The sequence below is a fragment of the Microcaecilia unicolor genome, chromosome 11, assembly GCF_901765095.1.
Source record: "Microcaecilia unicolor chromosome 11, aMicUni1.1, whole genome shotgun sequence".
In the NCBI taxonomy this organism is placed as follows: Eukaryota; Metazoa; Chordata; class Amphibia; order Gymnophiona; family Siphonopidae; genus Microcaecilia; species Microcaecilia unicolor.
Window position 1 is genome coordinate 53,960,437 of NC_044041.1, and position 23,319 is coordinate 53,983,755.

A 23,319-nucleotide genomic window follows, 5' to 3' on the forward strand; every position below is an offset into this window, starting at 1 on the left:
CCTGATCTCTTTCTCTGCTTTATGGATGCCAGGGGTACCCTCTCTTTCTTCTGTAGTAGTCTCCAAATTTTTTTGATATAATTCTACCTTCTTTTAGAAGGGAGGTTTGTGGCATGGATTTTAAGTCATTAAAATTATTAGATGTGTGCAGAGTTTTAATGAGGTATTTAGAGGTCACTAATGATTTCTGTAGGTCAGATAGACTGTCCTCTTTAGCAGCTCAAGAAAAGAAGCGGCTTCTACAGCTACTGTAGCTCACTGGTTAAAAGACGTGATTTCTTCAGCTTATTTTCTTGTGAGTAAACAGCTGCTGTTGAGGCTAAAACCTCATTCCATGAGAAGAATGGCCACTTTGTGGGTGGAACTCAGGGCAGCCACATGGTCTATTTTATAATTCCTCTAAGCATTATAGATTAGGTGGTGTGGTCAGACAGGAAGCTTCCTTTGGAACTTCAGTACACAGAGCAGGAATTTCTGAATCCATCCCATCTTAAGATTTCTTTGATACATCTGCAGGTTTTGTACTGGTCTGGTGAGGACACTGAGGGGGGGCCCTTTTACTAAGCCGCATAGGTGCCCACGTGTGCCCAACACATGTTAATTTTGAGTACCGCCTGACTACCACGTGGCCCTTACAGTAATTTCATTTTTTACTTAAAATAATTTTTATTTTCTGACGTGCAGCTGAAACCCGGCAGTAATCGTCATTCTAGCGCATAGATGATTACCTCATGGTTACCACGTGAGACCTTATCTCTAAGTCGGTGGCTGGTGGTAAGGTCTCAGACCCAAAATGGAAGCACATTTATTTTTATTTTGCTGCACATCCATTTTCGGTAAAAATTTTTAAAAGACCTTTTTTACAGATGTGCTGAAATCGGATCTGCGCACACCAAAAATATGCGCCTACACTAGCGCAGCCCATTGTTTGGCTCACCTTAGTAAAAGGGCCCCAAAGGAAGGAGAAATTAGGTCTTACCTGATGATTTTCTTTCCTTTAGTTCCAACAGACCAGTCCAAATTCCACCTCATTTCAAAAGAAGTGTTCTAGTCTACCATCAGAGTTCAAGGATGACTTATTATAAAACTTTTCTACATACTTATGCTATCGTGGAAACTTGTATTATTTGCTATTACCATAAGAAGGCATGAGAATTGTTTCTGATCATGACAGTTTTAAATGGAATCCACTGATTTCTTAAGAAAAATACTAAAGTGCTGAAGCTGTAGTGTCCTTAAAGGGCCCAGCACTTTTCTCGAATTCGCTATCTTCACCTGCTGGTTTATGGGCACTTCACCCACAGGTTTTAGACTGGTCTGCTGGGACTAAAGGAAAGAAAATTAGCAGGTAAGACCTAATTTATCCTCGACAGATATCTTGTATTATGCTGTTATAGCATGATCCTCAAAAGTTTCAAAAGACGAGCCACATATGGGGATTCCTAATGAAGTTTGGTGAGGAAATGGAACATGTCCCTCTTGGAGTTTGTCCAACTTGTCACTGTATCGTTCTACCATAGTCTTCTTTGAATCGAAGTCCAGGAACTTGCCAGCTTCCTGACTTTGCCAGTATCGCACATTTCAGTTCAGTTGTGGACAATAAGAGTGTGGCAGGCCAGAAAAATGAGCTTTGTAGTTGCAGCTTGGGCAGCCTTCCTTTTTTATTGAGTTATGTATTGTCACTGTGAAATGACAGTACAGTTATGCTGCATCAACCCCTAGTGTGATGTTAAATCTGCTCTTTAAAATTGCATTTTTTTGCAGAGCCATTGGGGAACAGAAGCAGAGAATGAAACGTCTAGGTTCAGACCTGACCAGTGCACAGAAGGAGATGAAAGCCAAACACAAGTCATACGAGAATGCGGTTGGGATTTTGAGTCGCCGACTGCAGGAAGCTCTTACTGCCAAAGAGTCTGCTGAAGCTGAGCTGAGCAAGCTGAAAGCACAGGTCACCAGTGGAGGCAATGACCAAGCCTTAAATGTAAATAGACATCACTACATCATCTGAGGTCACATCATGAACCATGCAAACAAAATTGCTACACATAACATTTACTTCAGCTAATTTTGTCCCTCACTTAACTGTAAAAAAAAAAATGTTCATACATTTTACATAATTAAAAACAGATTTCCAGATTCAGAATCTGGTGCAAGTACATCAACTCCTCTTTAAGGATGTGACCGCTGCTCTTAATAAACTTGGCTTTAATATTTGGCTAGTCTCCTAGAAACTTGTTTATTCCTTGCTGATTCACATATCTTTGCCTCACAGGATAAGGTGCACAGCCTGGAGAGTGAGCTTCAGATGGTTATCCACAGTAAGAAGATGCTGGAAAAAGAGCTACAGGAAGTGATTTCTCTCACTAGTCAAGAGCTAGAAGAGAACAGGGAGAAAGTGCTAGAACTTGAGGATGAGGTAATGTTCTAGTCTTCAATCACTGTGTTCTGAAGGCCTGCTTTACTTCAGTCTTTCAATGTGTGCAGGATATTCACTATTCACAAGGGTCATGCAAATGGCAGGTGTCTATAGATTTATATTTCTAGGCAGGACAGAATGAAAATTACCAACACGCCTCTGTAGGGATTCTTCCAGACATTTCTTAGCTATTAAAATTTTGTTCTTCGTAGATTCTTATGGAAGAGTGATGATGTACTGCCCTAGTAGAATACAAGAATTAGTGATTTCTTCTCTCCCCCCCCCCCCCCCCCCCCCCCCCTGAATCATATCAAGCTGTTTAGGAACTCCATTACCGCTGAATACTGAATTATAGCCAGTCATCTTCTACTACAGGGCAGCTTATTGAACTGTGATGTGGGGAAAATAATTATTGTATGATTCACTGTAGCTTCAGGAATCGAGAGGCTTCAGGAGGAAGATAAAACGTTTGGAAGAAATCAACAAGAAACTGGCCCTTGAGCTGGAACATGAGCGAGGGAGACTCATTGGTCTAGGGCAGACTAACGCTGCCTTGCGGGAGCACAACAACATCCTAGAGAGTGCCCTTGCAAAGAGGGAAGCGGACCTGGTACAGCTGAATCTTCAGGTACTGGAATAGCCCTTCATCAGCCCCAGAGGGCTGTAGGAAAACACACAACCATGGTTTGCAAACCATAGCAACAGATGTCTGTCATCTTATTGTTTTGCTGTGAAAAGTAGGAGGGTAAGGAAAAAATTTGGTCTTACCTGCTAATTTTCTTTCCTTGTGTCAAACCAGCTGAGTCTAGAACTGATGAGTCATGTCCATCAACCAGCAGGTGGAGGCAGAGACCAATAAGCTGCAGCCTATCAGTATTTTTGTAACAAAGAAACAAATGAACCCTTCAGAGCAAAAGTGGGCCATGTCCACTTTTTGCACTTTTGCATGTCCATCTGCTGGTTGATAGGCATAAGTTATCAGTTCTGGACTAGTCTGGTAGGATGAAAAAAAAAAAGGAGTCTGCAAAGCTTTCTGAAGTTTAAGGACAGGATGCAAGATGTTGCACGAAGATCACAGCGATGGATGAAGGGACTGGAATCTGGGGCAGGTGGAGCTCCATCATGCTGCCAGTCCATTACAAGTAAACCAGATATGAAGCAAACCCATTTCCAGATACAGTAACAGCAGTATTATGCATATAATTCTCTGGGTTTCATAAATATATGTTTCAATTTATTAATTGAATTTGCTTTATTTTATTAATTTATTTGCTTTAAGTTCTGCACTCCCAGTCCTATATCCTTGTTCCTCCCAGGAGAGGGTTTTTTTTTGTTGAAACTTTAATGCTTTATTCAATTTCAGTGGAATACAATGGGTGAACAGTTAAGATGACTGTGAACAAAATGCTCACCCCAAATCCATGTTTTTCCCTTTCCCCCTGCCTCCTCTCCTACCCCACCCCACCTCACCTCACTCACATACATACATACAAACAAAGTAAATAGAAAGCAATCCTATAAAGCCCAACTTTTATTCACCCAACAGTGGCAGTATCCGGTATGATAAAAGACTTTGCTCTTATAAATCATAATTTCATAGGAAAATACATGGGGGGAGGGGGGGAGGGGTTTAACCCAGTAAGTTCTTTTGTACTGCGGTTACTCTTCATGATAAACAAGTCTATTCTCCTAAAATTCATAGATATGGTCAGAACTGCACTGCATTCCACACCTTGGTGTATTCATGCCCACAACCACGAATTTCCAATGTTTGTTATATTTCAACAATTTTTATTGATGATGTATCACGTCAAATAAAACCAATAAAGTCAAACATTTTGTAAACAGTCATGTCATAATTGTACATATGCATCTAGTCTAACATCATCATCATTATTTTACATCCTTTCCTCCCCCTTCCCCCCCATCCTCCCCCTTATTTTACTCCTTTACCTTTATCTACTTATTTCATGGTAATTATACTAGCAATATCTATTACAGGTCTTAACCGGTCCAAAATCCGGAGCAAATATCTGCTGGATGTCTCACTATCTAGGACGTATCCAATTTGTTAAGCACTGCACTTCTAGCCTTGTGGGAGATATTTTGTAAATATTTAGACCATATATTAACAAAGATCTTTCTTTTCTTTGGGTTACTGTAAGCCAATGTTAGCTTGTTATAAAATCCCGTTTTTACAGCTAGATGAGACGCCTCTTTGGGTGGCCCAGCATTGATGGACCAAGTTGGTAACAAACCTAACAGGTATGCTTGTTTGTTCAAAGTCCAATCCTCACCAGTCCAAGCTCTTATTTTGTTCCACACTACTTTCCAATACTTGCAGTCCCACCATAAATATTCAAATGTACCTTTCTGTCCACATTGTTTCCAGCATAGACCCTTACCGCCATCTCCTACTTTCTCCACCTTTGTGGGGGGTCCAATAAGTTGTTCATATTATTTGATACTGTAATTGATTATAATTAGTAACAGTATTGCATTTATGGGCATATTGGAATATACAGACCCAATCATCATCACTCAAAGAATTGCCCAACCACTTCTCCCAATCCTTTATAGAGGACTAGGTAATGGGTTACAGTTTATCTAGTAATGCATATACCTTAAAAAGTAATTTCTTCTGTTGAACAGAATCACTTCTACTCTGTTGGGATCCGTTTGCAAATTATCTCTAGCATCTTTGCTGAATAGAAAATCCATTCACTGGAAGTATTGACAATATGGGATCTTCCACTGCTGGATTTCTTCTAACTGATTTAGGGGATAACTTGGTACCATGGAGTATTGGGTCTCTACAGAGTTTGTTTCGCCCCCTCCAATCTTTCTCTGAAAAACATAAAATATCCCATAGACCATGGATGGTAGTCCTTAAGTGCACTGAATGTATGCATTCTACCTGTTATATGATAAACCCTTTTCACCTGGTTGAAGGAACACATGCTCACTGATCTTGTAATCTTTGTCGCTGAAGTCTCCACTTTGTACTTTATTGAAGTCTTGTACTTGCAGCTTCAGGAGGACAACCACATTTCCCTTATACATAGATTTAGGAAGTGGGGCACCTTGTAATACATTATTAAAGAGGTTAGCAAGAAACCCTGATGCTTCATGATTCTTAACTTTATAGTATTTCATTGGGAACACATCTTCTCCCAGTGATTTGCCTGACAGAAGATCCTGGATCACTTGGAGTACCTCTTGCTCTAATATGGGCTCAATGTGGCTTACATAGTACCGTACTGGCAATCGCCAAGTCTGGTAGAGAAACAAATACAAGGTGATATTGTGGTCGAATTAAGGTAAATGTGTTTCACGTACAAAGGGAATCGAGGAGAGGAAAGGTTATATAGTGTTCATTGAGTTTTGGTTTTGCTGTGTTCCAGAGTGTAGGCTTTCCCAATATCCCATATTTCACCCAAGGAAACTTTCCCTGTATCATTTAATGTTAGATATTCTCTCCATTTTTCTATCATAATCTTTTGGGTAGCAGAGTTACTTAATAGTTGAACATTAGCCCTCCACTATCTCATTTTTCCCTTCCCTACCTCTTCTGTAAGCTTAGCATGATCAGAGATATTGAATGGATACATAAGTGAAGACCACAGGCCTACAGATCGACAAAGAAGAAATCGATCCTTGAATTGGAGACGTGTCTGCCTGAGTAATATGTGAATTGCTTCCCTAGCAGATTCTGAATTCTCCAAGCATGCTCCAAAACATATTAATTAAGGCTTTTTTTAAAAATAATTCCCCTTCCTAATCTCATCTCTACCCCTTCTTTTTGATCTGTTTTATTTCCCCAGAGTCACATTCTTATCCCCTCCAATAATTTCCTCTCTCCCTTTCTCTTTAAAAAGTCAGAAAAAAGAACCCTTGTTACTCATTGGAGCCATAAACATTAATTATCTTAAATTCCCACTGATCAATTTTGCCCACCAACCAAACATATATTCCCATAGTATCCTTCCCAGTATCATAATCTACAAATGGAATATTTTTATCAGTATGGCAACTCTCCTTGTTTTGGAGCCACCTGAGGAGAGTAGTATATTCTATTCCAATTAAGTCTTTTAATTTTTGCATTTCCCCTGAATCCAGTTTAAGTTCTTGTAGTAGAGCAATATCCAACTGCATATCAAGCAGTATCTGCTTCCTCTTAATCGGATGATTTACCCCTCTCACATTCCAGGTTGCCAACTTGCATAAACATCCCACCTTTGATTTTATTTTATAAAATAAACCCAGCACCTTCCATTATCACAAATGTTATCTACCCTGTACTTCGTCCGTCCCCAACATAAGATCTTCCTCCCGGGCCTCTTCCCCCCCCATTCCCAAATTTCCCTCCATCCTTGAACACAACCTCCCTTCTCACCTCCCCCCTGGCCCCCTCAACCACCACCCCAATGTACTTTACTTCCCATCAGTCAATAAGTAAACTGAATGGCCAAAGCCTCAAATATGTCATAATACCACTGTATGGCGCCACTGCCAGTCTGAGAGTATCACAATATAATTCTCGAATCATTGGTGCACAATGCATTACATCCACTGGATTCAGTTGGGATCCCGGAATGATAACATCTCCTCTCACTTCAGGGTCTAAAAGTGTTCCAGCAGGGAATACTTGGGATCCATCCTCCTCCTTCATTGTGTCATCCATAGGAGAGACGAGCAGGATTTTTCCCCCAGGCTGCTTGAGGGGAGTTTTCAAAATTGAAAGCTTGTCTTTAGCAGCTCGACGCTTTACAGAGTGCAATCGGGTCAGAACCTTTTTGCTTAGCTCTTAAAACTACTGGTGTGGGAGAACTTGAAGTATTTTTGGTTTTGAGCCGCACTTTTTTTAATCCCACTGATATTGACACAGTTGGGGTCCAGATTGTTCCTTGCTTTGAGTTTTTATATAATCCAGCAACTTAATAAAACTTTCACTTTCTGAAATTGATTGAAATAATCCGCCCTTCCCTTCCTGAAATATTAGCAAATTGACAGGGTGCCATACCGGAGCTTAAATTCCGTATGCTTGCTTATGCTCCCAAAGGTCTTTCTGTTTCTGCATAGTCTCCACGCTCAAGTCGGTAAAAATCTGGATATTCTATTTTTCAAATTTACAGGTTCTTAGCTGCCCGACCATTTTAAAAACATAATCCACTTCAGGAAAATGAAGGAGCTTTATAATAAAAGCCCTCGGTGGAAGGTTGGGATCGGGCCATGGGTGCAGTTCATGGTGGGCCCTCTCAATCTCGTATCTCAGAGTTGCTGGTGATTCTGGAAAGCTCGTGGTCAGTACTTTATAGATGAACTGCCCAGGCTGAGAGCCTTCCATTCCTTCAGGTATATCATAAATTCCAAAGTTTGACCATCTATTCTGATTTTCCAAGTCCTCAAGCTTGAACGCCATTAGCTCCAGCTGTCTGACACGCCATGCCTTGTCCCGTGTACTTCTCCTGGTCCTCCTTCACTGTGTGCATGCGGCTTTCTAGTTCTATTTTTTCTTTAAGAGAACCCAACTTTGCTGACATGGTGGTGACCAAGTTAGAATCAATCTCCATTTTAGCGAATCTCAATTCTTGAAGAACGAGTGTGAGTACTTCCTCTGATTTTTTTTTTTTCCTCCTCCGGGTCCGGAGGGGTCTCCCAAGTACCCCGGGGAAGCACTTCCGGCGGGGCTCTTTCCAACTAGAACACCATGCTTCGAGGCCTTGCTCACATACATTTCTGTAAAAGTAGGAATGCTCTTCATTTTAAGTACTCGCGGCATTCTAGTAGCCCCCAAGAGAGTGCTTTACACTTCCGATCCTTTTCCAGCTCCTTCAGGTGGCAGCAGCACTAAAAACCGAGGGAATACAACAGTGGGGGATACGGAGTGATCTTATGTGTGTTGGCTCAGCATAGAGGCTCAACCAGAAGTTCCCTCCCAGGAGAGATTGTAATGTAGCATACAGTATAAGACTTGGTTGCATGTGTATTTGGGGATGGATGGAGAAGCGATAAATGAACATCAGGGGTAATTTTATAAAGTCATTTTCATGCGTATGGGCTCTTATACATTATTGACCGACATAGAAGTATACCTAATGACTTGTGTACAGTTTATAATCTATATATGTACTTGCAAAATATGCTAATCTATGTGCATACTTGAATAATCTACTGTCTATAAGAATAAACATGATTTCTACACCAGTATTTTGTAAAAACACATAGGAGTCTGTGTCTTTATAAAAATTGCCTAAGTAAGCGCCAACTTGCTGTCTTAAACCAGGCGCCTTGATATGAAATTACCTTCCATATGTACCTAGAGCACATTGTCATAGCATGTGTGTAGACTTGTGTTACAGCTGCAGTGCAGATGGCCTCCACTACCAGCTGGAAATGCGCATCTAGTGCAGGTATATGTACAGACCAAGAGATTTGTGTTGTGTTTTGCTTTTCTTTTCATTGTACAAGGAAAGCAGGAGATATGTTTGGCTCACTTTAAGGAACAATTTTGAATAGCTCACGTTTGTAATTTATGTGGGCACCTTCAACTTATGCATTCAACTTATGCACATATCGGCCAGTTTTCAAAGACAAAGCACCTGTATTATTTTCCTTTGAGAAGAGTGTGCACTACAAGCACTGCATACTATATACCTGCCATTTATTTTAGTGGCATAATGGGGACAAAACAGCAGACACAATCCTGAAAATCTTATTCCCTCAACCTGATGATTCTTACAAGGATGGCCTCTCTTTAAACCCAGTTGAAAATGCCTACACTATAGAAGCCCACACACCTGGGCAGAGAAGAGCCAGTTCCAGTCAGGCAAATTTTTCTGTGGTAGATGGTTTTGAAAATTGACTCAATTGTTTTTTCTTCTGCATGTGTTAGACATGAAATTTCACTGTGGAGAATTAATCCACCAAATTTGCACTGTGCTAGGTACAAGCAGTCTTAAAACGCAAAGAAGAAGAGGATCAGCAAATGAAGCAACTTGTGCATACCTTACAAGTGGCCTTAGAGAAAGAGAAGGTGAAAGTGAAGAGCCTTAAGGAGCAGGTGAGGGCAATTTCTGTGACACAATTATTGCTTTGCTACTGGGAAAGTGGGCAAGAACACTTGGCATCATAGAAATAATACAGGCAATTTTCAGAATTAGGTAGATGCAAAGTCTACAGGCATTTTTCTGTATGGACTTCAGACAAGTTCTCCCAGGGGAAAATGTATTTGGATATCTTTCTCCTTGACAATTACTCGGGGAGTAAGCACCTGCAAGAGAGTTGCACCCACTTTTTCTTTATCCCTGAAAGCAAAATGCATAGTTTAGAAAATGCAGAGCTACAATCTTCATGGGTTTTCCCTGATCTAACCTCTCTTCTGATCTCACCTCATGTCTTCTTAATCTCTGTTTGTATTTTTACCTGGGTTCAAGGTGTACAGTTTTCAGACACTGTGTTTCCTAGTAAAAGGCTTTTGAAAATATGTCTCAAGAGTTAGTAGGGTTATTGGAATGTCTGTGAATATATTGTGCACATAAAGGTGGGGATAATGTATAAGGGGAAAAAAATCTAGTTAAATTAATGATAGAAATAAACTATTTCTCTGTCAGTGTAAGGATGAAGATATTCACTTAGTTTTATATCATGGATTTAGTGTTTTCCCTTTCCTAGGAGTCCTATGCCTGTGTGTGCTGCCATTTAACTGATTTGAGAGGTAGCCTGTGCACCCTCTGACAGTTTACAAAAAAGTTTGTCCCTTGGGCTTTTTCTAGGTCATTGCAGCCAAAGCAGAAGCGGCACATAACCGTCGCCATTACAGAGCCGCAGCTCTGGAGCTGAGTGAGGTGAAGAAAGAACTACAAGCCAAAGACGACCTTGTCAAAGCTTTGCAGGCAGAGGCTGACAAGCTACAGTGAGTACAGAGAGTGTGGTTGGAAATGCATGTCATCAGCACAAGCTCAAGAACGACGTGAGCAACTGACCTCCAGCTGAGAGATGTTCAGTTTAGTTGCAGAACTTAGAGGGAACCTAGATGGAACAGGTCTTTAAAATCTGATTTCCAAAGAGGGTAGAGAAGGAATCCTGTAACCCAGCACAAGGAGATAAGGTTCCAGCAGAGGGCTGGAATTAGGGCTAAGGTATGACTTATTTGACAATGACAGTAGGATTGGGACTGAGAAGTTCTGGAAATTTTCATGACTTGTACTTTGCTTTAAGCACTACTTCTCCTGGATTGTATTAGGTTATCTCTGGGGAAAGGGAAATGGGACTTGATATACTGCCTTTCTGAGGTTTTTGCAACTACATTCAAAGCAGTTTACATATATTCAGGTACTTATTTTGTACCAGAGGCAATGGAGGGTTAAGTGACTTGCCCAGAGTCACAAGGAGCTGCAGTGGGAATTGAACTCAGTTCCCCAGGATCAAAGTCCACTGCACTAACCATTAGGCTACTCCTCCTTGTGTTACCTCACGAGTTATATAATATAATTCACTTAGGGGCCCTTTTACTAAGTTTCATTAAGTACTAACACATGCCTAACACAGCTTAAAATGACATACTGTGGAGGCGTCCAGCAGTAACTACCAAGTAAGCGCATGCTAACCACATGCTAAACATTATTTCAGGTTATTTTGAGAGGGCACGTTGGGGGTGGAGAGTGGGTGTTCTTGTTGTAATCAGTTAGTGCTGTTACATTACCACATGCTAACTTAGCGCATGAATACCGAGTGAGCCCTTGGCACCTATAAAATGGGTGGCAGTTAGTGCTCACATGGCAAAATTTTTTATGCTTAAACTTTATTTATTTTTATTAATGAACAGTGTACACCACTACACAAAAGAACTGCAAAGCATTATGCGAAAGTAGCAAGAAGCCTGGATTCTTACAGCTCCCTGCTAACATTAAATACAAAACAACCTATGTGTCCAGCTTCTCCTATACAAGCACACAATTATGGAACGATCTGCCAAAAGTTGTGAAAACAACCTACAACCACCTAAGCTTCAGGAAATCATTAAAGACCTACCTGTTCAAAAAGGCATACCCCGCTGACTCAACATAAATGCCTGCACTCTGCAACACAACATAACCAAAGCTTGTACTGGACACTAAATAATCTTTCCTCTCTTTGATTTCCATTGTAACTGAAACATAAGTTCCTTACTCAACCATAATACCACCTGTATTTGTTTCTTTACCGGACTGGCGAATGCCTCTACGGTACTATGTAAGCCACGTTGAGCCTGCAAATAGGTGGGAAAATGTGGGATACAAATGTAACAAATAATAATAACATACTAACAAATATCCCTGTCCCCCCTCCTCCTTCTGAACCCATATCCCTAAAAGGGTCAAAAATAGTGCAAGCACAATGCTTCAAAACAAATGGGTACATCTCCAAATGCAGTAAAACGTTCCTTAATCACTAGTAAAATTTGGCTTCATGATGATTGGGAGCATATACGTTGCACAGTACCAGCGATTGCTGACCTAAAATAAGTTAACATATGACATACTGCCCCTCGATGTCTTTCCCGTACCCTCTAGATTTGTGTTACCAAGCCCTTATGCACCAAAATTGCAATGCCACCTTTCTTCCCACGAGCCTGAGTTGCAACACAAGTACCCACCAACCAAGTTTTCAACTTCTGATGTTTAGTTGTCAATAGATGAGTTTCCTGTAAAAAAAAAAAAAAAAAAAAAAGCCACATCTACCTAGTGTCTGTTTAAGGCCTATAGAATTTTCTTGCGTTTTATTGAGGAGGATATACCACCCACATTCCAGGAAATCTACCTAACTATAGTGTCCAACAAAAGGCCCTGTCAGCTTCATTCCAGTATCCCAGATTGGAAACAGAGAGGGAGTGTCCCAGCTGTCCATCCCTCTCCCAGTAAAGGTCTTCCCCCAGACTCCATGCAATCCCTTCTAACCATCAGAGCACTCCCCTTCTCTGTAGAATCCACATCATACATTGAATCCTTCTGCTTACATCCAACCGTGTAAAGTATGACCTACCCTCCCAGTGCACAGACCCCCCCCCCCATCCCATCCCATAAAATAGTGTTCCACCTGGTAAGGGAACAAGACTTCCTCCTCTGGTGGAGCCTCTTGTACTTCTATCCCTCTGCCTGTCGGCGTACCTCAGGGTTCTGTTCTTGGTCCCCTCCTCTTTTCTATCTACACTTCTTCGCTTGGTTCATTAATCTCATCCCATGGCTTTTCCTACCATCTCTATGCTGATGACTCCCAAATCTACCTTTCTACCCCTGATATCTCACCTTGCATCCAAACCAAAGTTTCAGCGTGCTTGTCTGACATTGCTGTCTGGATGTCTGAACGCCACCTGAAATTAAATATGACCAAAACCGAGCTTCTCATTTTCCCCCCCAAACCCACCTCCCCGCTCCCCCCCGTTTTCTATTTCTGTTGATGGCTTTCTCATTCTCCCTGTCTCCTCAGCTCGAAACCTTGGGGTCATCTTTGACTCTTCTCTCTCCTTCTCTGCTCATATCCAGCAGATTGCCAAGACCTGTTGTTTCTTTCTTTACAACATCCGTAAAATCCGCCCCTTTCTTTCCGAGCACTCTACCAAAACCCTCATCCACACCCTTGTCACCTCTCGTTTAGACTACTGCAATCTGCTTCTTGCTGGCCTCCCACTTAGTCACCTCGCCCCTCTCCAGTTGGTTCAAAACTCTGCTGCCCATCTTGTCTTCCGCCAGGGTCACTTTACTCATACTACCCCTCTCCTCAAGTCGCTTCACTGGCTCCCTATCCGTTTTCGCATCCTGTTCAAACTTCTTCTACTAACCTATAAATGTACTTACTCTGCTGCTACCCAGTATCTCTCCACACTCGTCCTTCCCTACACCCCTTCCCGTGCACTCCGCTCCATGGATAAATCCTTCTTATCTGTTCCCTTCTCCACTACTGCCAACTCCAGACTTCGCGCCTTCTGTCTCGCTGCACCCTACGCCTGGAATAAACTTCCTGAGCCCCTACGTCTTGCCCCATCCTTGGCCACCTTTAAATCTAGACTTGAAAGCCCACCTCTTTAACATTGCTTTTGACTCGTAACCACTTGTAACCACTCACCTCCACCTACCTTCCTCTCTTCCTTCCCGTACACATTAATTGATTTGATTTGCTTACTTTATTTTTTGTCTATTAGATTGTAAGCTGTTTGAGCAGGGACTGTCTTTCTTCTATGTTTGTCCCAAAAAACAACAAGGCAAACGATCTGCAAAATCCAATATGGGAAAAAAAGCCAGCAGATCAATGTCACAACAAAAAGATTTTATTGAAGATACCGTGTATGAACAAATCGCCCGACACAGGCCGTGTTTCGCCCACCTAGGGCTGCGTCAGGGGCTACAATGAACAAATATATAATAATTATCATAGATCATAATAAATAAATATAACACACATACGAACATAATATATCAAACATATGAATTGACAAAAAACAATTAATAAAATATGGAATATTACTAGGTATACATAGAGAGTATACTAAAATAATTACATGAATAAACATATCGATACGCACTGTCCAATATAAATAATATATATATATACATAAAAGAGCATATATAAGAAAATATATATATAAAAGAAGTATATATAATGCAACAATTGTATGACAGTGCATATAAACATATATATAAAAGCATAATAAAATCTGACATCACGTAACAGCAAATCAAGGGCACTGGTATAGGTTATGAACTTCAATACAAATATGTATAAATGAGATAATAAAAGGCACATACCTAATTTGAAACCTTCGTAAAGGGGCAAATATGGTGCATAAAAGTCAAGAAAAAACCAGCTAAAACATGACTAGTACAATGTGTTTATAAAAAATACTATATACAAAACGTCTTGCAATCAAAACAACATCATGCCCTTAAGGGCACTGATAATTGTTTGTCATACATAACAATAACATTTTAGATATTTTATTATTACATTGCACTTAGTGTTTATATATGTGACATTGCTGTGCCATGATGTTGTTTTGATTGCAAGACGTTTTGTATATAGTATTTTTTATAAACACATTGCACTAGTCATGTCAATACACAATGTAGTGTCAAGACCCCCTATGATACCTAAACTAATGTCATATTATTAGTCTTGATCCGCTCTAATTTTATTTTTTGCTTTTTATTAATTCTTTTTGATTCATGATTATAGGGATTCCCGTTTTAGCCCTCTCTCCGCTACTAAACTTACACATCCATTCGCCGGAACGCAGCAAGCACATCAGCTGAGCTGCTGTCGGCCTTCCTTCCCTGCCTGTGTCCTGCCCTCGCTGACGTTACGTCACAAGAGGGTGGGACACAGGCAGAGAAGGAAGGGCCGACGGCAGCTCAGCTGATGTGCGTGCTGCGTTCCGGCGAATGGATGTGTAAGTTTAGTAGCGGAGAGAGGGCCCGGGCCGGGTGGAGGGATGGCGGCGACTCCGGGGGTGGGGGGGGGGGGGGGGGGAACGGTAGCGGTGGCGACCTCACGGGGAGGGGGAAGGAAAACCCCAATACCAGCCCGTTTTTACGGGCTCAACGGCTTGTTGAACAATATACAGTTATAAGTAAAATGGTAGCCTTTGATACTTGCCAATGGATAGTGGCTGCTGCTGACTATTTGGACAGAGTAGTGACACCTGGCATTTTCTGGGTAGTGAAGATATTCAGTTACTCTCCGGATACATCTAGGACAGCATTTTTCTGTCCTAATTTATCCAGATAGCGGTGCTGAAAATGACTGCCACCTGGACCTGCCCAGTACTAACTGGATAGTTCTGCAGTGGGCTGTAAAGATATTCAGCGGTACCATTTGGATAGTGTCACTGAATATCTTTTTCAGTGGCATTTATCCAGAGAGCAGTAGCTGATTCCTGCATAAATACTTTTGAATATAGACTCCTTAGTTTATAATATAGTTATATTATGAAGTGTGTGTTGATAAAGAAACAGCCAAGGCCACTTTGAAAACTGTCAAATAAAATAAAAGTTCTGCATGAAACAGACAGCAACGTGAAATCCTTCTAAATAGAAATTCCATGTATAAAGGGACAGAAAATACACGTAGGACTATGCAACCATCTGCCAGCTGAGAACAATCAGACAGATTTGAAAAGCTACCAAATTTGGCAACAGTATAACGGGCGATTTCATTTCCCCCAATATTGACTGGTTAAATGCCACATCGCGGAGTGCTATGGAGGTAAGATTCGTAGACGTAATAAATGGCTGCTTCTTGGAGCAACTAGTCCAGGAACTGATGAGGGAGAGCTATTTTAGATCTAGCCCTTAGTGGAATGCAGGACTTAGTGTCTGCTGGGAAACAGTGATCATAACATGATCAAACTAGTGGAACCATGTCCATTTCCTCAACAATGAATCTGGCCCTAAGAAGGCTGTCATGTAAGCTTTTTTTTTTTTTTCCTCTTTCTCCCCTGCCCTCCCCTCCATGTCCAGCAATTCTTCCCTCCCCTCCCATCCATGTCCAGCGATTCTCCTCTTCCCTGCCCTCCCATCCGTGTCCCGCGATTCTCTCCTCTACTGTCCTCCCATCCCATCCATGTCCATCAGTTCTCCTCTGCCCTGCCCTCCCCCCCCTTCCCTTCCTCCCTCTCCCCGATGTCCCGCGATTCTCTCCTCCCCTTGATTTGTACCTGAACGTTCTCTGGCTGGCTGGCATTGGCTTCCGTTCCATTTGTAACATCCCTCCTGCCGTCAGCTCGCCTCTCACTGTTCTGCTCTCTTGACGTCATTAGGTCTTGACGCGAGGATGGGACAGTGAGGGGGAATGGAACGCTGGAGGCTGGCTGACGTCAGGAGATGTTACGAACCCAGGCAGCCAGACATGGAACGTTGGAGGTGCAAATTATTATATAGGATTTGACGTAATAACTGGAGTGCAGTCACTAAAGAAATCTACTGTAGCAGCATTTACTTTTTGAAAGGGTAACTATGATAAAATGAGAAAATGGTTTAAAAAAAAAAAGCTGAAAGTCTCAGCTGCAAAGGTTAGACTTTAAATCAGGCATGGACGTTGTTTAAAAATACCATTTTGGAAGCCCAGACCAGATGTGTTCCACATATTAATAAAAGTGGAAAGAAGAGCAAATGACAGCCAGCATTCTTAAAGGGAGAAGTGAAAGAGGCTATTAGAGTCAAAAGAACATCTTTTGAAAAAAGAAAAAAAGGTCCGCTTGAAGAAAACAAGAAGCAACATAAGCACTGGCAAGTTAGAGATGCAGGCCAACTGAGAATACATAGAGAAACTTGCCTTGGAGACAAAAACTCATAACCTTTTTAGGTATATCAGAAGCAGAAAGCCTGTGAGGGAATCTGTAGGACCGTCAGATCATCAAGGAGTAAAAATGACACTCAAGGAGGGTTGGGCCATAGCAGAGATGCTGAATGAATTTGTTGCCTCGGTCTTTACTGAAGAAGATGTAAGAGATGTACTGTACCAGAGATGCGTTTCAAGGAGACAATGCAGAGGAACTGAAAGAAATATCATAGTAACATAGTAAATGATGGCAGATAAAGACCAGTATAGTCCATCCAGTCTGCCCAACAAGATAAACTCATAGCATAAGATATGATGTGATACTACATATGTATACTTGATCTTGATTTGACCTTGCCATTTTCAGGGCACAAACTATAGAAGTCTGCTCGGCCCTAGCCTTGCTCTCCAACTTCTGAAGTTGTCATCGAAGCCCCTCTCCAGCCCATACAAATCTGTCCAGCTATGCTCGTGGCACAGACTGTAGAAGTCTGCCCAGCACTGGCTTTGTTCTCCAGCTACTGAAGCTGAATCTGTCCAGTCATGCTCAGGTCATAGACTGTAGAAGTCTGCCCAGCACTGGCTTTGCTTCCCAATTACTGGTGTTGCCGTCTAATCACCGTTAAGCTTGTTTGGTTCCATGTCTTCTGTAGAGGATTCCTTTGTGTTTATCCCACGCCTTTTTGAATTCCATTACCATTTTCATCACCACCTCCCGCAGGAGGGCATTCCAGGTATCTACCACCCTCTTTGTGAAAAAAGTACTTCCTGGTATTATTCCTGAGTCAGCCCTCCTGCAACCTCAATTCATGTCCTCAAGTTCTACCACCTTCACCCACCTCTGGAAGAAGTGGGGCCTCACCAACAACTTGTTCAGGGGCATCAACACCTCTTTTCTTCAGCTAGTTATACCCCTCACTTTGCAACCTAGCATCCTTCTGGCCATGGCCACCACTTTGTCACATTGTTTTGTCACCTTGAGCTTCTCGGATACCATCACCCCAAGGTCTCTCTCCTGAGCTGTGCTTGCTTTTCAATCAATCTTCTCCTATCTGGTACTTCTGCTTTGGATTTCTGCACCACAAGTGCATCATTCTGCACTTCTTGGCATTACATTTTAATTACCAGACCTTTGACCATTCTTCTAGTTTTTGGAGATCTCTTTTCATGGTTTCTACTCCCTTCGAGGTATCCATTCTATTGGCTATGTTCATGTCCTCTGCAAAAAGGCAAACTTTTCCTTCTAATCTTTCAGCACAGCAATGTCTCTCACAAATATATTAGAATCGACCCCAGTACTGAACCCTGACTTCATTACTCACCTTCCTTTCCTCCGAGCGGATTCCACCATTTACCACCACCCTGTGTTTCTGGTCGGTCAGCCAGTTTCCAATCCAGTTCATCACTTTGGGTCCTAAGTTCAGCACCGTCAGCATATTCACAAGTCTTCTGTGAGGAACCGTATCAAAGGCTTTGCTGCAATGCAAGTAGATAACATCTGGTGAATGTCCTTTGTCCAGTTCTTTGGTTACCCAGTCAACAAAATCAATCAGATTCATTTTGGCGGGATTTTCCTTTGGTAAAACTATGTTAACTCGGATCCTGCCACCTGTTGTTGGATTCTAGAAAGTTAACTATCTTTTTCTTCAGCAGTGACGCCATTATTTTTCCTACCACTGACATGAGTCTTACCAGCCTGTAGTTTCCCACTTCATCCCTGTCCCTCCTTTTGTGAAGAGGGACAACATCAGCTCAAACTTTGTCTTACAATTCCATTCCTAGCTTATCTCCACTTCCTTGTTGAAGGACACAACTAAGTCACCAGTTCTGGAATAGTGGGAAAGACTCATGGGAAGAAAAATTATCAGGTAAGACCTAATTTCTCTTTATATATCACAATAACATGAAGTTTTTCTACTTTTACAGGGCCCAGGACCAAACACATTCACAAGAAGTGTCTCAGTTCCAGCAAGAACTGGCAGAGGCTCGCTCCCAGCTTCAGCTTTTACAAAAACAGCTGGATAAATATATCAGCAAACAGCCTGTGGTCAGCCAAGAGGTAAGAATACTTCTTCCTACTGTAATTTAATGGGCCAACTACTGCTGCAGTTTCACCAGGGACTGGCAGCTTCAGCTGTAGGTGACCCTACAAGTTTTCCTCATATCCAACATGAATATTGATAAGTTTGCATTTTAATCACAGTCTGCTCAAATATGTTACCTGGATGTGCTTTCTCCTTAGGTTGAAGATCTGAAGTGGGAGGTAGAGCAGAAGGAGCGAGAAATCCAGTCCTTGAAACAGCAGCTAGACCTGAATGGGCAGCATAATGAGAAGGCACTGGAAGGTGTTCAGTCGTTATTGCAGGTAAGTCAGACTGAGGCAGAAGTTGGTTGTTTCAGTTCATCTGCCAGTGAGTGGATGCTCACAAAATACAGATCTGATTTTACACTAGCATCTACTAGCCTCAAGAACCTGAATGGATTGGAATCTTGATTCCCATCCTCAGCCCTGGGGACTGAAGCAGGCTTCTGGCACGTGTGCTGGAGACTTACCTTGCCTCCACCTGTGAGTGGAGGAGTAGCCTAGTGGTTAGGGCTCTGGGCTTTATATCTTGTGATTTTGAGGAAGAAACAAGTCTCCATTGCCTCAGATACAAAACTAGATTGTGAGTCCTCCAGAGACAGGGCAGTACCTAGTGCACCTGAATATAACTCACCTCCAACTACTACTGAAAAAGGAAATTAAATAAATTCTATAGGCATTTAAGGGGCTTATGTTTCCAAAACCTTTGGTTTCATGCCTTTCATAACAGCCCTTTAAATAAAATCCGCCTCTCCACCAGCAGGATGGAAACTTATTTAGCTGATTACTATTAAGTCTTGGCTTTTCTCAGAACTACATGTGCCTACTGTTTTGAGTCCAGCGATGCTAGTATCCTAGTACAACAACAGCACATGCACCAATCTTTGCATGGCGGACAGCAGCAAAGGGTTAATATATTCAAGCATTAATTTTCCAGGTTAAATTGATAACATCCCACTTCCTGAACTTAATAAAATGAATGAACCTGGCAGTGCAACATAATATAAGGCTGAAATATTAATGACTATAACAATATAATTTGTCTGTAGAATATAAAATCCGAGCTGGAGGTAGCACGGGATGATCTGTCCATGACCCAGAAGGACAAGTTTATGCTGCAGGCCAAAGTGACGGAGCTAAAGAACAGCATGAAGACACTGCTGCAGCAGAACCAACAACTTAAGCTCGACTTGAAGCATGGCAGAATGAAAAAGGTGAGTCAGTACAGCAACAGATCATGCCTGTACAGTACATTCCACATACTTTTGTCCAGAGTAGTGGTTTATTTATCATTTCTTATACTCATGTGCTATGGGGGGTTTGGGTTTGTTTTGTTTTTTTAATTTCATGCCTGTATTCTCTGTGCTCTGGAGAAGCATGGATGTTGTCTTTTGTGCCGTCCCACAGTCATTAGTGATTTTAGTCTGAGAAAGCCAAACATAAATTTTAATTAATTATTTAAATTCTTATATCCTGCCCATCTACAAATCTGGGCAGTGAACGAACGAACATAATCATTTCAAAACATACATAAGATGGAGTTTTTGTCTATCAAAGAAACAAGCTCCATTATACAACTTGTGCAATTGCTTCCTGAATGTAAGCAAATGTGTACTGGCTGTCAAATAGTCTGACAAAGTGTTCCACAAACAAGGACCAATCACCATTAATAAAAAAGCTTGATATTCATCTTGCCTGGGGAGGCCGCTGCCATGCTTTTTTTTTTTTTAACAATATTACTATAAACAGCATCTACCATTAAAATTTTAGTCCGAGTTTGTAACTGATTCCAGTAATACTCTGAAAATGGGAACTAGGTTATTGTCATTACTGCAGAAGTACAGCTCTGTGCATGGAATCACAAAAATGTCCTATCGGTCATAAATGCTGTTTCTATTATGTAGCTTCCGACTATTCCAGAACCAGTGGGATAGTTGTGTCCATCAACCAACAGGTAGAGACAGAACTGAAAACTGAGCTGAGACATCTTTCTCTTGACATCCAGTTCAGCTCCTTAGTATTTTTACGTAGACAAGCAGTAAGAAGCAACTCGGAATAAACGCAGCAACCTTAAACAACTTGCTAACCTAACACTAACCAGATGAGCAAACATGTGTAGACCTCTCTTCATCTCTGTAAAACTTGTAGAGAACAAGAGATATGCAGGAAGCACCATGCAAGGTGACAGTCATTATTTGACCCATTACTTCTCAATAACTAAACATCTCAGAAACCTTAGGTGGGCCTCTGGAATAGTGGGAAGGACTAATGGAAAGAAAATGATCAGGTAACATCTCATTTCTCCTTCCATTACATAGCTTCCCATTGTTCCAGAACCTGTGGGATGTTTAAAAGCAATCCCTAGATTGGGTGGGATCCTTTTGTGGTTGCCTTGAGGACCAAAGCCCCCAAATTGGCTTCCAAATACACCACAACATCCACCCTATAGTGCTTGGCAAAGGTTTGCAGTGTCAACCACGTCGCCACCTTGCAAATATCTACAATAAGGTAGTCTCCACTCGGAATGTCACTGTACGTCTCATGGAATGAGCCCACTTCCCCACAAACAAATAAGCTGCCATGATGGTCTCTTTCAGCCTTCTAGCAATTGTGGGTTTGGAAGCCATGAGGCTCAGCCTCTGCTTACCAAAAAGCACAAACAGTCTAACTGATTTGCGAAACTTATTCATGATTTCCAGATAGCTAATACATTTTACACACATCAAGAAGGTTCAAGGAAGAATACTGAGCCTCTTCCTCTCTTTGAAAGGATAGAAGCTCCACAGATCGGTTCAGATGAAATGCTGTTACTACTTTCAGAAGACCGATCGCAGGGAGACCCCTGCCTCCGAAAAGCAGAGAAAGAGATACCAACAAGAGAGAGCCTGAAGTTCCAAAACCCTACATGCTGACTCAACTGCCACCACGAACTCTGTCTTTAGCATAAGATGTTTCAAGGAGGTCTTCCAGAGTGGCTCAAAAGGAGGCTTCTGAAGAGCCCAAGAGACTTAAGTTAAGGTTCCACTCTGGACATGGCGTATGAAAGGGAGGCTGCAAGCGGTCCACTCCCTGCAAGAATCCAACGATAATCTGGGTGACCTGCAAGAAATGTCTTATGTAGTCAGCCGTGAAACAGGCTGAAGTTGCAACCTGAACTTTTAGAGATTCTAATGCCAATCCTTTGTGAAGACCTGCCTGGAGAATCGCTAGGATGGGAGCAAACTGAGTATAGAAGGGAGAAATTCTGTGCTCAGAACATCAGCTCTCGAACATCCTCCATACCCTCGCATACACCATGGATGTACAGTGTTTCCAAGCCTGAAGCAAGGTAGCAATGACTGAATAAGGATAACCTTTTTGTCTCAACTGAGCCCTTTCAGTATAAGACCAAAGGAGAACGGGATCCTCCATGAGCACCAGACCTTGCTTCAGCAGGCTGTATACCTGTGGAAGATGGAGAGGGATCCCTGTCCAGCAGTTGCCCAATGTCAGAACCAGAATTGCCGATGTGTCGTGCCAGCCAAAGACATAGTGCAGGTTGTAACCTGTAACATGTCATAAGTAAGCCAATCCCACTTCCAGCTGGGCATTGTGGCGCCTGGCTTCTGTTGCAGACTTCTGATGCCACTTCAGGCATGCTCTAGCTACAAATGAGCTGCACACACAGCAACTGGCCTTATGGAATTTAAAGGGGGTTTGGACAGATTCCTGAGGGAAAAGTCCATTGAACATTATTAAGAATTAAGTTTTTTTTTTTTTTTTTGGGGGGGGGGGGGGGGTTGCCGGGTTCTTGAAGCCTGGATTGGCCACTATCGGAGACAGAATGCTGGGCTTGATGAACCCTTGGTCTTTTACGGTATAGCGGTGCTTATGTACACTGTCGTTTGAAGGCCCAATGAGGCCAGTTCAAATGCTCGTTTCAGTGAGCCTTCTAGCTTCCTATCCTTCCAACAGCAAAGTGGTGGTGGTCTTGTCACCACCGTAACAAGGGAGTCCACACTGGGAAGCTGCAGTTCTCTTTCTCCTCCGGAACCAATGGGTAAAGGCAAGCTATGGCTGTTACTACTCTTGGTTCCGCGTCCAGGGAGGCCCGTTCTTCTGTACTTGGGTCTTTGAATGTCTGGATGCATCAAGAAGGCCTTAGAAGGACCTCTAAGCCCACTCATGATCAATCAAGATGGAACTTCTGATGCCTCAGAAATAAGAGTACTGAGCTTCTCTTTATGAAACATCTCAGTACTTTCATGTCATCCCCCTCCTCAGGAGGGAGCTCTCCCTTCTGTAACAGCTCCTTCAACAATGGCTCCTCTGAATAGACTGAGACATATCAGATAAGGAGAATGAAGCAGAGGAGACAAATGAGGCTAAACAAGATCTCTTAGAAGCTGGAGCGGCAGTGGGCTGAGAAAATGAATCATCTTGCAGCAACTCCGACTGTCCATTAAATAGGCCTGGTGTAAGAGCAATAATAACTCTGGAGAAAACAAAGATCTTGATGCAGCTGAAT

At 42.0% G+C, this 23,319-nt stretch overlaps 1 protein-coding gene across 1 annotated transcript in view; it reads left to right on the top strand.

The window, feature by feature from the left end:
- GOLGA3 (golgin A3) overlaps nucleotides 1–23,319 on the top strand; it is a 94,112-nt gene that overhangs the window by 65,000 nt on the left and 5,793 nt on the right. Inside the window, exons 15-22 of the mRNA XM_030220167.1 lie at nucleotides 1,765–1,981; nucleotides 2,273–2,416; nucleotides 2,847–3,044; nucleotides 9,363–9,479; nucleotides 10,192–10,331; nucleotides 18,656–18,788; nucleotides 18,972–19,094; nucleotides 19,862–20,026. Coding sequence (XP_030076027.1) covers nucleotides 1,765–1,981; nucleotides 2,273–2,416; nucleotides 2,847–3,044; nucleotides 9,363–9,479; nucleotides 10,192–10,331; nucleotides 18,656–18,788; nucleotides 18,972–19,094; nucleotides 19,862–20,026 — 1,237 coding nt within the window. The remainder of the gene's footprint in view (nucleotides 1–1,764; nucleotides 1,982–2,272; nucleotides 2,417–2,846; nucleotides 3,045–9,362; nucleotides 9,480–10,191; nucleotides 10,332–18,655; nucleotides 18,789–18,971; nucleotides 19,095–19,861; nucleotides 20,027–23,319) is intronic.